The 13,818-nt window shown below is 41.3% G+C and overlaps 1 protein-coding gene across 1 annotated transcript in view; it reads right to left on the bottom strand.

The window, feature by feature from the left end:
* The window catches only part of sema3fa (sema domain, immunoglobulin domain (Ig), short basic domain, secreted, (semaphorin) 3Fa), a 47,864-nt gene extending 36,730 nt beyond the window's left edge, over positions 1–11,134 (bottom strand). Inside the window, exons 1-2 of the mRNA XM_068595015.1 lie at positions 10,889–11,134; positions 9,327–9,480 (exon numbers count right to left, since the gene is read on the bottom strand). Of these exons, the coding sequence (XP_068451116.1) occupies positions 9,327–9,438 (112 nt within the window). The 5' untranslated portion in view covers positions 9,439–9,480; positions 10,889–11,134. The remainder of the gene's footprint in view (positions 1–9,326; positions 9,481–10,888) is intronic.
* Positions 11,135–13,818: the final 2,684 nt, after the last annotated feature.

Below are 13,818 nucleotides of genomic sequence, written 5' to 3'. Positions count from 1 at the left end.
GGGGGGTTCTCGCCCACACTGGGGTGATCTCACTCAGAGGTCTGACCTTCAAACTCAGGCATTACTTTCCCAAAGCCACGGCAGCTAATGGAACGTGGGGAATACAAATCCGATTGAAACAAGATCAATTTGACAAGGGAGGCTTTGCTATTTACCAAGCATTTACATCTCGACCATTGAAGGTGGGCTTTGTAATGATGTTAGCATCTGACCGAGTACTCAGTTTTCACCAATTATGCATGCTGTAGAGAGAACGTATGAAGAGCATATGAAAACTAGGGGGGCTGAAGATGATACCCAGCTCTGACAGGAGCAGGAGGAGAAAGAGGAATGTTCTGGCTTTTTAAATCCAATAGTGAGAAAACACTACTGCAGCCTCCCACAGGATCATGGTCAGGCTCAACTACAGGCTAATTTCTCCCATAATCACATAGACAGCGACTTGGTCTTCATCCAATTTATACTGTTCACATGAAGAGGCTTGATGGACTATTAGTCTCAATCTCTCACACCTGAAATTAAGTTTGAGGTTGCCCAGCTCATGCCTAAAAAACAACTTTGACTTTTAATTTAAAAAAAGGAGGCATTTCCCATAAAACTTTGCCAAACTGGCCCAGAGTCTGCTACAGCACTTTGGTTGTATAAACACTCTGCAAAGAGAAATATTCGTACTTTGGCTTGACATCATTTTGTATCGTCCATGAATAGATGCATGGTTCAGAACGCACTTTGGGCTTGTCCAAATATTCAGAGGTGCTGAGACAAACTATATGACAACATGTGAGTGTGAGGAAAGTCAGCACTTTTCATTGACTCCAAAATCAAACCTTGCGGTGCGAGGTTATTGCCGGGGCTTTGGCGTGGAGCTGAACAGTCACCAGCTGAGGTGAACCATCTCAACCGACACTCGTACACCGCTAATGGGAAGCAGACACACAATTTGTTCTGAGTAAGTCTGCACCCACACTCCTATCCTCCTTGTTAAATCCTTCCATCTATACACACTCTGACCGAGATAGCAAACCTGACACTGATGCCCTGTAGTCCATTAGCACTCTCGGAGAGCCCCATCTGAGTCTGCTCTATCGCTCCCTTCACATTTCCCTCCACTCACCCCATTTTCCTGACAGCCCTCACTTTGACTCTTGCACTTCTGATCTGAGTCTCACCGGCTCCTTCCCTTCCTCCTGGATGATGTCGGAGTTGGAACTAGACAAGCTCTTTGAATTCAACATGTCAGTCCATGTCCACAGGGAGACAACAAGTCACTCATGTCCAATTCAGATAACATTAATGTGATGGGGCCGCCAAACCTCCCCTGAGACAGGTGGTAGCAACAATAGCTCCACAGATAGCTCTCCTCAAGCCTGTCTGCGCTGATGTGAAGTCAGACACACTTAAACAGCTTCTTTTATCTGATCATTTCACAACCAAGTAGTGTTTGATTTGAAAAGATAAAACCATAAATGCATGTGTGCTTCATAAAACCACTTCCGTTATCCATTGTCAGAATTATTTAATCGCCTTTTCTGCAAATTGTTTCAGAATTGCTGACCTTGTTGTCCAGTAATAATGTAACTTGAAGAAGTCTTTATGAATGAATCTGGAAAAATCAAATTGACCGTCATTCGCCCAAATGACAATAATTACGCAATATTTGTTACAATCAGAGATGCAGTATTTCTACTTTTTTTTTTTTTAAATATAACAATTTTTGAGTCATTTGTATCTGACAGCCCCAGCCACCCCCCAGTCAATGACAATTGCTCGATATATTATGTCACTTGCCCTATGCGTTGCTCCTTGTATACTTCACTCGACGCAAAGAGTTGACTAAAGGCAAAAACCTAAACATTGTTTACAGAAATGTCCACACACACACACACACACACACACACACACACACACACACACACACACACACACACACACACACACGTCTATGTATATTTGTGTTTTCCCACCCCAAGTGTTCACAATCGTCACCATATGAACGAGGTCAATGACACTGCATTAACAGGATCCCAACGCTGACAGACAAATGATAATAATTGATAGCTGTCTGAGTAAATAAGTGGAGGGGTGACCTTGACCTGCTGTCTCCTTAATTTCAGGCTACATCTGGAGAGCATGTTCAGTCGGGCGAAGCCTCAACACAGAGAAACCACTTATTCGTTCATTTAAGTCTCAAACCCTCCCCAACACTTTCACAAGAGCGCCTTATAACAGTCTATTGTTTTAGCAAATTAATCTTGTAGTTTGTCTTGACTGAGCCTGGAAGCCTCCATGCTGCTTTACTTCAGGATTTCCTGAGAGAAGAAGAGACGGCTGACATCAGGGGAAATAAGCACAATGCTGTGTGTTACGTCCCACATCTCCTCGGTGGAGAGAATTATTTGAAACCAATTCGGTTTGTGAGGAGTGACAGATAGACGTCGCCATGGCAACCAAAGCAAAGCATGTGTCATATATATATATATATATATATATATATATATATATATATATATATATATATATATATATATATATATATATATATATATATATATATATATATATATAGCGCTTTACAGAAGCTCTGCAAGTGTGTGAGCACATGCATATAAACACAAACATTGCAGACATAACCATATGGACTTGACATGAATATTAAAAAGACTCTCTCCTCATTCCTCTGTCACTTTGAATCTGCCGAGAACCACTTATTGTCAAAGCCATTACTCGCTCTCTAATTCTGTTTCCAACCACAACTCTCGCATCCTGAGGTTGATCACAGGATGCATAATAATCTGTCCTCTAATAATGATTAAAATCACACCTCAGGAGTTAGGAGCTCGGTTACAAACCAGACAAAAAACAGCAGCACACTAAACACTTTAACTGCCCGAGCCAATCACGTTCCTCCAACATGAGGAAGAAATGACTGGTATGAGAGGTACATCTGTCTGATGTACCTCTGTGGCCTAAGTCTATTTTTATGCTGTCTAACACATTTCAATCTCAGAAAATGGCTGCAGCAGGAAACAAAAGAGACACAAACACACACCAGGATGCACTTTCTGTCACTCAACACACACACACACACACACACACACACACACACACACACACACACACACACACACACACACACACACACACACACACACACACACACACACACACACACACACTAGTGTGTGTCACACCCTGCTGAGCATTGCCCCCCTTTACACAGTAGACCGGGAACTGGAAGTGTTTTTTTTTTTTAAGCCTGCCAAAGCATCCCCCGTTAGTAACTATCATGTACACACAGAGGATCTGACAAAATAAATATGAAAAACAGAACGTTTTAGCACACAACATTAGGTGATGTGGTCAGTTGGAGCACTTCAAAGGATTAAATGGGCATTAAACTTTCAATCATGTGTGCACACAACACCAACAGCAAGCGGAAGCTAATGATAATGGTTTGTAGAAACTTGATGAAACATGCAGCAGTTTAGATCAGGTTAGTTTTGGATTCTGCCTCAATGTCAGACGTACCAAACCAAAGGAAGAAACATGAAAAACGGTGGAACAATTCAATCAGTCGTATGCTCGGTTTATTATCCAGACTTCTGTGCTTCTGGTTGAGGAACATTGTGGATGAAAAAAAAATAATAGGAACACAAGCAGTGCTTTAAAAGAAATTCAAATCTAGAGGCTTCTGTCACTATGTTCATCATGTACTTTCTTGGTCACTTGAGTTAAAAAAAAAAAAAAAGAAAACTACCCAGGAAGCACTTAGTGATAAAAACAAATATCAAGTCATTAAGACACATTTCACAGTGGAAGAAAGGTTTATTCTGGATCAGTGGTTTCATTTGGATGTAGTGCATTTGTGTCACCACAGGGGGCGATTCCAACATTAACACGTGCTTAGGCATAGGCTGTGCTTGCTCAGAAGAAATATTAAAATCGCAGAAGAGTCATTTTAATTTAGAGCTTTTCACTGTGTATGTCTCTCTGTGACATCATTAACGAGTGGGGAAACAGCAATGTTTTGAGTGAGAGAAAAAAAGACTAAAAAGGGCTACACAGGGAAAGAAGACATTATTTCATTTCAAGCCATGCGATCGAGGTTAGCACTGCCCTTACTGCACGTTTACTGAGCTAATAGGCAAAACCTTTCTGTGCATGTATGCACCCACACCTCCCTTATAGATTGCCTTGCTCCCTCACCGGTGTGCCCTACTCTCAAGGAAAGTCTAGGCACTTTATAACCTTCCCCCTTTCCCCCTCCCCTTTTGCCTCTTAAGTGTACAACATCAGCTCCTTTGGCGACATACTGGGTGCTCTCGTCCCTCACCTCACACTGCCAACCTCTTATCAACAAGCAACTAAAGAGGGTGTGAGTGTAGAGTAAAGGCAGAGGAGTAGGACGATGAGGCAGAGGGAGATAAAAAAGAGAAAGAAACAGACAGGAAGGACACTATATTTAGCACTGGAGCTGTCGCCTTCTGTTTTTCGCTCCTGAATAATCATAGTTTGACAGCATGCATCCTGCAGAGCAGAGGTTGCTGGGTTGCACTAGCCCCCTCCTCTCCTCTAACAGCAGCATCATCTCTGGAGAGAAAGTACAAAAGTATTGTAATAATTGCTGCGGGCTTGCGTGCCACAGCCACCACACATTACTCTGTGGAAACATTTTTGCAGTGACCTGACATTCGCTAATGGAGATAATATGGAAGGGAGGCCGCTTTGGAGTAGTTTGCCAACAGGTACAATGTTGTACACGTTGTATGACGCATGCTAAGAGCACCAACTGCATCCAAGTACTGTGTGTACAAATGAGCAGCAACGTGACCAAAAGACATTTAGAAAAAACTTTCTGCCATCCTTCATTTCTAAGGATTTGAACGCATGTAGGAGAGAGACTGTGACAAACTTGTTACACTCATGTACCGATGATCCAATGATGATTATCTGCTGGGAAAGGAGTAAACAAGCACAGCTGGTAGGGAGAGGGGCGCAGAGGATTTGAATGAGATAACACTGTATGTGCACAATGGACTTTAGCCAGTGCAAAAAGCTTATTTGCTTTTGTGGAAAAAACTAAAAACACTCATGTTGCTGCTGGTTTTCAGCTTGTTTCTCAAAAATAAAAAAAACACTTATTTAGTTGAGAACAAATGTTTTTTTTTTGATTTCCTAAAGCTTCAGCTTTTTACATTACTTCATTTTTTTCCATAGCAATGTCAGTGACATAGCATATCAATATGCCAACGTTTGCGCATGTTGGTCACCTTTATACTGCATATGGATGTTCATCAGGCAAAGTAATAACATAAGCCCCTCACACTGTAGATGTGTATTAATTATCACTGAGTATTACCCATAAATTGTGACATTGTGGCAATCTGCCAAGTAAGTTTCACCATGCAATGCATGTCTCATTATGTTTAACATCTCTGATGATGCATGTAATATAATGCACTGTAATGTGTACTGTGGTATGACAACATGGCGTATTAATGACACCATTTTTGTAGCTGAACAGGAGGAGTGTTTCTGGGTTATGAGAACAAGCAATGGCCTTCGATGATGAGCCAATCACAGTAGCTGGTTCCATGCAGCCTGTTCACTTCTGTTTGAAGGAGACAGATCAAGACAATCGGCTCAGGGATATGTGTCTATTGTATTTTTGTAAGTCTGTGGGATTGTTGCAGGTGAGCACCCTGTCACTCAGGACTTCACAGGCCGGACTAAAGATCCATCCAGGAAGCCAGAGGTCATGTGCTAGCAGGATAAGCTCTCAGCAGCTCATTGATTGCAGAGACTTGCTTGCAGCGAGGCTCGGCTTTGCTCCGTCTCCAGTGCTACATAATATATACTGTCTAGAAGAAGTGAGGTGCAAGGAGACACACTTTGGTATACCTGTGACAGTCTAGAGAGAGGTGTAATGTCTCAGGGCACAACAAGGAACATTATGGATACAAATATTTTGTATTTCATCAGAGGAGTGAAAAGGACATCAACGGTACAGGACCACCTACATGGAGGAACGTCACTGTCATGTAGTTCTTTAGGAAGACAAAGGGCCTCTCTCGTGTACTATATATATATACACACACACATAAATCTGCCTCTAGAACATAATTTGTGAAAGCTTGGGCTATTGTTGGAGAGAAGAAGCAGTCAAGTTCAAACTCAGTAGCAGCTCCTACTTCTTCAAAAGAACGAAGAGGTGGAGGACATCTTTTCATTTCTGATCTTAACCCTGAAAACTGTCAGGAGGGATGAGCAGATAATGAAGCCTTTGTTCTGGCGTGACAATCATTGACGCATTACGTGAGACACAAAGAGCGCCAAGGAAAGTGCAGAGGCTGGAGTAACCTTACGATTGTCCCTGAGAATTACAGGACCGCACGGCTTTGTCTGGCTTTCTTCCCAGGGCTAACTTTATACCCAGGTGTTCCACCGAGGCCTAAAGAGGTCGGAGAAAAACAAAGTTAAACACTTTCAAATGGGCCAGAGGATTAGCGCAACAAGCTATTACTTGTTAATATGGTGCCATTCTCCCACAGTTTGAGGGCAGTTAACCTCGGCTTCTGTTTGAAGGGTCACAACCTCGCAGAGCCCCACACACTAAAATAGCACGTGATTATAGACCTTGTTTAAAAGTAAATATAGGCGTTCTCAGCAGCTGATCTAAGCCAGCCTCGTTCAGTCTTTTATGGGAAAGAAGAATACATCGACGTAACTGTGACTTGTTCTTTATGGAATATCATCCATACGTCTAATATCTATGTTATTTTAAAAAAGGGATTTTCTTAATCCCAACTTTTAATTAATTGAACTAAATATAGCATGCTGTTATACATTTTTTTGGAAAACACACTGTTTAGTTTGAGAGCATTGCAACCTGGTATTTTGTAGGCGTGTGTGTCTGAGTGTGTGTGTGTGTGTGTGTGTGTGTGTGTGTCTGAGTGTGTCTGAGTGTGTGTGTGTGTGTGTGTGTGTGTGTGTGTGTGTGTGTGTGTGTGTGTGTGTGTGCGTGCATCTCTTTTGTAGCCTGGGTTGATGATCTATCCTAAAAGGTTTGAATGGACATTCCTTTAGTTTCAGCCTGTTTGCTCACTTGGTCCTTATCACAAACTCACTCAGTAGCTACTTTAGGAACCTCAAAAGACAAAATCATCTGCTTAGGTTGCTTATGGTTGTTTAGTTTTCAGTAATCTGGTGGTGAAAATGTACTCACTGGGTTGGTGTTTCATTTTTTTTATTTGGGAATCCTGCAGACATGGAATTTAAATGTTGAATAATGATTAACAAAAACCACAATACAAAAAAATATTATAGTATATTCCATCTTTTGTATTGAACAATGGGAAGAAAAAACACAATTCCTATTAGGACAACTATGTATAAAATAGAAAGTAACTACTGGTTCAAGCAATACGTCAAATACCAAAGAGCAGGATTTTCTCTTAACCTGCTGCGTGCACTGTGATGCTACATGTCATCTGATTTGTTCAGGCTTTTATGCATGAAAATCATTTAGCTTTCAGCTATGAAGATTTCCAGGAAAACAGTAAAAACGGTACAAAATAAACACAGATGGAAAGTCGTGATTAATAAATGGAGGAACGGAAATTCACGGATGGGGGTTTATAGCAGATGATCACACTGAAAAGCAGTTATAATACTGTATACTGTATTTGCCATAGGAGATATTATGATGTTCTTTAAGAGAAAAGAGCGTGTTTCCATATGTGTATGATCCCTTGTATGTTTCTTTGATATAGGGCAAATAATTGAAAAGCAGAGACAAGCTTTGGATTTCAGCCAAAAGCAACAACATCTTGTCTAAGAGCAAATAATCAGTGGAAATTGATACTGTGTAACCTTTGTGGATAAACATGTGACGCTGGGTCATCGACAGAAGCAAATCCAAATGCGCAATTTAAGAAAAAAATACTCTTTAGCTGTTACAGTCGACAGAATACATGTGTAGCTCTTTTCCTCGATCTGTTTCATCATCAACATTGAAATGCTTATTAAAAATTTACTTTGAATATGTTATCAGAAGGCACTTATTACAGCAAATGTGTGTGTCAGCACTGTGACAATCATCATACAAACTAACGGCAAGTATTTGGTTAAGTACACGTGCACATAAAAAATTAATAAAAGCACATTACGGAGCTATTCCCAGCAGTACGGTGTAAAACCAATACAATTAGGGAATGCACAGCCTCAGGTTCATTTCTATTCTCCAGCTATCTCAAGTTGCTCTGTGAGGCATAAAGTAACCTCCAAAACTAATTAAAAACCAAAAGGAGCTCGATTAAAATAAGCAGAAAATAAATTAACTCTTTTCTAGTATATGTGAGGCCAGTGGAGGGTGAAATCCAACTTGGTGAGAGAGAAAGATGGTGAACAGGTAAGCATTGTATCTGATCAAGAGAGAGGTTTTAATCAGCTTAGCAAAAGACCATGACATGAAGTAACAACAAACAAATGCAATCAAATTAGTTATTTCTGCTATAACTGTGTTGATTAGATATGACTGGAGACAAATAAAAGATTAGATGCCATTAAAAAAAAAACATTTTCCAACAAATGTTTCGTATATTATTCCAATGCCAGGATTAGCAGCTCTCATTCAGTGTTTCTACATGTTCAAACTCGATCCAGAATTGATATCTTAAGTGTGGTGACCTCATGACCGATCCTTATTAAAATCTTCTTATAGTGGTCGGCCACTGTAAAACCTCAGGAGCTTCACAAGTACACAATGGGCACGGTGGCTACGCCGATGCTGGAATGACAAAACACCGAAGACTGCACCGCTGAGACCTATTTTAACAGGACAGTTCAACACACACACACACACACACACACACACACACAGGGCCTCATGTGGCACTGGCAGACATTCATAACATGCTGGATCTGCGCCCTGAGTGTGTGCCCAGCCAAGTGTTAAATCTGACTTGATTTCAGAAGGGAGTCGAGGTCGCACAAAGGCCTGTTTGAGGAACTAATGGCAGCCAGGCGATTAAATGAAGACATATTCTCTGGTCCTGAATAGTCAGGACAATCAGCAGCACATCTCCTCATCCTTCTCCTCACGACACACAATCAAACTCTCTGTTAGGCAGTAAAGGAATAAATGACAGGCTTGCCAAGCTCTGAATTCAGCTAGTGCCAATAGTTTACCCACAACAAGACCGAGAAATAAAAGGCTGATGACAGAAACAACCATTACTCTGGTGATCAAATCTACATATCCGTGTAGAGAAGCACAGCATACACAAACTGGGTCACAGACGCGGCAAGTGTTCAGAGTGCCTTACCTTTGAAGGACAGGAAGATCCGGGGAGTGGAGAGGGGCTCATTGGAGGCGAGCAGCGCCGCGGACGATAAGGCCAACAGGGCCAGTAGCCAGTACAGTTTGTCCCACAACATTGTCCCTCTGTTTGTTAACAGAGCAGAAGAAGAGTCCAGGAGCTGAGGGACAGATGGGGATGAGCATCCGTCAATAAGCCTGTACTTTCAAGTTTAAACCAACAGCAGCAACACATTTCAGCCACGTAGCTAGATTGTGTGGTCTTGATAAAGCTCTTTGGTACTGAAGTCACACACCAACTACACGGAGACGGAGACACAAAGATAACAACTGGATCTATGTTTCATTTTATTAGGTTCCTTGTATAATGTATATTATGGGGGAGTGTAAATGCATAAAATCAGTTGTAGAAGTCTGGAAAGAAAGTTGGTTCCCCATCATTGTGTTTTATGATGACTCTCGTTGTAATGCTTCTCTCCTGTTATCATTGCCTGTGTCTGATATTCTCGCCTGTCTGCTGCTGTGTGAGCAACAGTGTGGATGAAAGGAGTCTCCTTCCCGCTGGAGAAAGAGGAGCTGTGTGCACCTCCCTATCACTTTTCATATAGACACAGTTGGGAAAGCACACATACCTGGTCAAGAAATAATGCCACTGTCACATATACAAAGAAGTGCATTTCAGAACCCTCGTTATGCCATGGTGCGCGTGCACGAACACTGCTCGCCATCAACGTGCGAGTATATTAGCCACAAAGGGAGGTGAAGTAAATAATATCCCCATAAAAGGATTTAAAGACGTGCCCAAGTTATTAGCGGGCGGATGAGGTGGCACAACTGTATATTTGGAGAAATAAAGCTTGCACAATTAATTTACCGTACGGTTGGAGAAAATAAACAATGTTAACAGCGCTGCGTTTTGTCCATGCAATTATCCATGCATCTCGTAAACGTGGATTTAAGTGTGAGGTCAATCTGACAGTCAGGGTTTAAGATCAAGTTCCACATTGAGCCCTGAAGGCACAACTCCAAAGCGACCGACCGTTAACCAAAATAAAGCGTGACTGCATGGGCTTTGAGTTATGAGGACATGAACACGAACCACGTGCCGTTTATAAGAGGATTTTAGGTAGTGAAAAGTAAGCTTGAGTGCTAGTTACTAGACTATATTCGATCACTGTGAAGACAGCAGATCGTGAAGATACAGCATCACATATGCAGCCAAAACTTTCGGAGCTTCATGCACGTTGTCAACCAAACACGCACACACATATTAAGTATTTGAAATGTGTATTTGAGAGGATTGAGATCATTTAAAACTACCTCCCACGCGCCAGAGAAGATCCGCGAAACACATACACATGGGTTCAATGAAGTATTTCTTAAAATAAATTGCTCTCAATATTCAGACATTGACAGAATATTGAAGATATTTTTAAATATTAGAGCAACAATTTTGCACATGAAGCATGCATCATTCTTTTTGGACTCCTAGCTGGCTCCCACTGTTTTATAAGAGCATCCGTCACAATACAGATAATGAATCAAAACGTCACTTGCATTATGACCTACCTTCTAGTCCCGTCCAGTGAATATTGTGTTAAAGCTGGTCGACATTTAAAACCATCCACTCCAGATCCTTTGAGCTCCTCTGCCCGCACGCAGGAGTATCAGTGTATCCGCCGCAGATCCTGCCCGATTATCCCCAGAGCCGAACAAAGCTTGGATTTAAATTAACTTGACGCAGCCGCCTTTAACTTGAAGTGATCTCTAAATCGCATCAACAGATTCTGTATTTTCCACTGAAGGAGGTTTGAAACAAAGAGTTGTTCCTGGAGAAGAGTGGCAGAGAGGAGCGTCTAGCACGCGCAGCGACGCTCAAGTGTGTAGTGCAGGAAAGCGGCTTCTGCAGGTGGACACACTGAGGTCTCCCGGCAGTGGACACACCCACGGGGGGGAGGGACCCTACCTTAGCATCCCTGCGCTCGGCCCCGCCCCCAAATGTAGCACAAAGCCAGTCTGATCTGCATCTTCTTACCGTCCAGAGGGGCTACAGAGGTAAAATCACTTAAAATGACTGGCGGAGATGTTCCACAACAATCAAAAATATATACGTTTTCCTTAGAAGAAGAACAATAAGAACGAGACAGTTTTAAATCTAGTTTGAATGACTTAAAAAACATTTGGAAACAGATATGTGTGCTTGCGTTGTGTTACATTTCACACTGAAGTAACAGAAAGGATCATATCACATCTCTCATATTTTCATATTCAGTTTTTATTGGAACACAGTTGCATTCAAGCTACTTTTGCGCTGACAGTCCCCTGAAGTTGATTCATAGTGTTGAAATGAATATTATACATATTAAGCAAAATAAAGCAAATAAATAAGCAAAGGCATGCATTTGTGTGGAATCTCAAACAACAATTAGAATTTAAATATCCCCATAATTACTTTATTGCAGAATACACCATGTGAAATGCACATGCTGGCTGTCATACAGGACACATGGGGACTTGTGATAATGTGACTTTATTTCCCCTCAGAGAAGTAATGTTTTGCTGAGACAAATTAACAGCCATGCAATCTGTGTCCAAACTGCCATCAACAATAAGGTTTAAAGCTTTGCATTTAGATGCACTCCTTTTGAATGTCCAGAAGAAACTGGAGTATCAAAATAGTACTGAGGTCATTTCACAACTTGATCAGGCTGTGACTGCCAGCTACAGATTTTTATTTGCTGGCTGATGCCAACATTGAGTTGCGCTGAGAAGCTTTCAGATGCCAGGTCTGAGCCAAACAATTGTTCAGTATCTGCTGGTGTTGGCAGTCTCACAGTGTGGAACAGTGTTTGCTTTTTGAAGGAGACATGAATCCTTTACTATACTTCAAATTAAAAAAAAGAGAAGAGAGAATAACCAAGCCGACAGTCATTTCAGATGAGAAGAAACATTTGATGCTTCTCTACGACTCATTGATTGCAGAGACTTGCCTGGCACAACAGGAATGTGGCCACACGTTCACTTAAGAAACAGTTGAAAAGTGGCCAGATGGAGATAAGGTAGATTTATTCTGACACCTCCACGACCTGACAGAGGATCACTGGCTCTTCCCTCAGATAGGCATCAGATATTCATAGGCAAATGGAGCCTTAAATCTTTTAATCTCACTCGATCCCTCCCCTGATCATACTGGCTTATTTTGATTCTTATCCTGTCAATGCACAACACAGCTGACGCCCGGTCTGCATGCTTATTATTTCATAAATGATAAATATTCTATAACATAGGTTTCATGCATGTCTTGAAAATGCTATGCAGAACTGTATAGAATCAAATAGGAATTTGGAGGATACAATGACTTTCTTTTATTAGATCATGGCTGTGGAGCTTATATACTGTTTCCTTTGTGTTAGTTCACAGGAAAGATTATGTTTCAGCGACAAACTATAAAAACCTGCACCACTAAAACACTGACTGGGTGGTAATTTCACTAAAACTTGCTTGCATGCTCCATTGGAAATAACCAATTTAATGATGAATGACTTTGGATGTTTATTTTGTCTTTTTTGTTCTTGTCCAAAATGTGTATACCTTCTATCTTTTTCTAACCTTTTGTGTTGAATATATTGGATTCATAACAAAAAGGTACCTTCATGATGAATGGGAACAAAAAGATACCGGATCTCTGGCTGCGACTTTGAGTTTTCTGTTCTTTGAATCATGTCTTAGAAAGACAATCGTTACATTAGTTTGTATGCAAAAGAGGCTGAGCAGCGTGACTCCAGGCTTTGAAGCTCAAAGCGGAGGAAGGAAGGGAGCATTTGCCATTAAAAGTGTTACATTTCCCCTGATACCGACAAAGAGCTCTGGGAAAGAAATTACGCTCACGCTGACAAGCTCACGCACACAATGTGGGAGAGATGGATATGCTTTAGTCCATCCGAATCTCGGACGTTCTTAAATCATCGGCCTATTTTTCTCACTCAGTTTAACATGTGCAGGTGGGCGTTTGTGTTTGAAGGGTGGTCTGAGCACCAGACGGTACAGAGCCAAATAAATAACAACTTTCAGAAATATCTGGAATGCAACTCCTAGTCCCTCACAATAATTCGGTCAAACAATAAAATCTCTTTCCCAAAACTTCACATCAGCAGTTCAAACAATCCTCAATCTAAATGTGCCAGGGCCAGCCCAGTTTAATTACCAATATTCTTTTAGTTTCCCAGCACTATTCACTTTTTTCATTCTCTTTTTTGTCTCTTGTAGCCAACAGCTGCATGTTGTTTCCTATATTTCTTTTTAATCAACAATATTATTCCCATCTTCAGGCCTCTGGTGGCCTCACCATCTGTCACTTGCGTGAGACAAGAGGAAAGCAATTATTGAATTCTGGCTTTGAGGAGCGCCCGCCTTCATAAAAGTCCCTCATGCTTTCCAGTTTTTCCTCTCACGTTGCTTTCTCCAGCAGTACAAGTACAAGGTGAAAGATAACAATGAAA

Source organism: Clinocottus analis, unplaced genomic scaffold, assembly GCF_023055335.1.
Source record: "Clinocottus analis isolate CAN_PGR_092001 unplaced genomic scaffold, fCliAna1.0.p SCAF_3, whole genome shotgun sequence".
Lineage (NCBI taxonomy): Eukaryota > Metazoa > Chordata > Actinopteri > Perciformes > Cottidae > Clinocottus > Clinocottus analis.
Note: the sequence above shows the minus strand (reverse complement) of the source record. Positions and strands in the feature narration are given on the sequence as shown.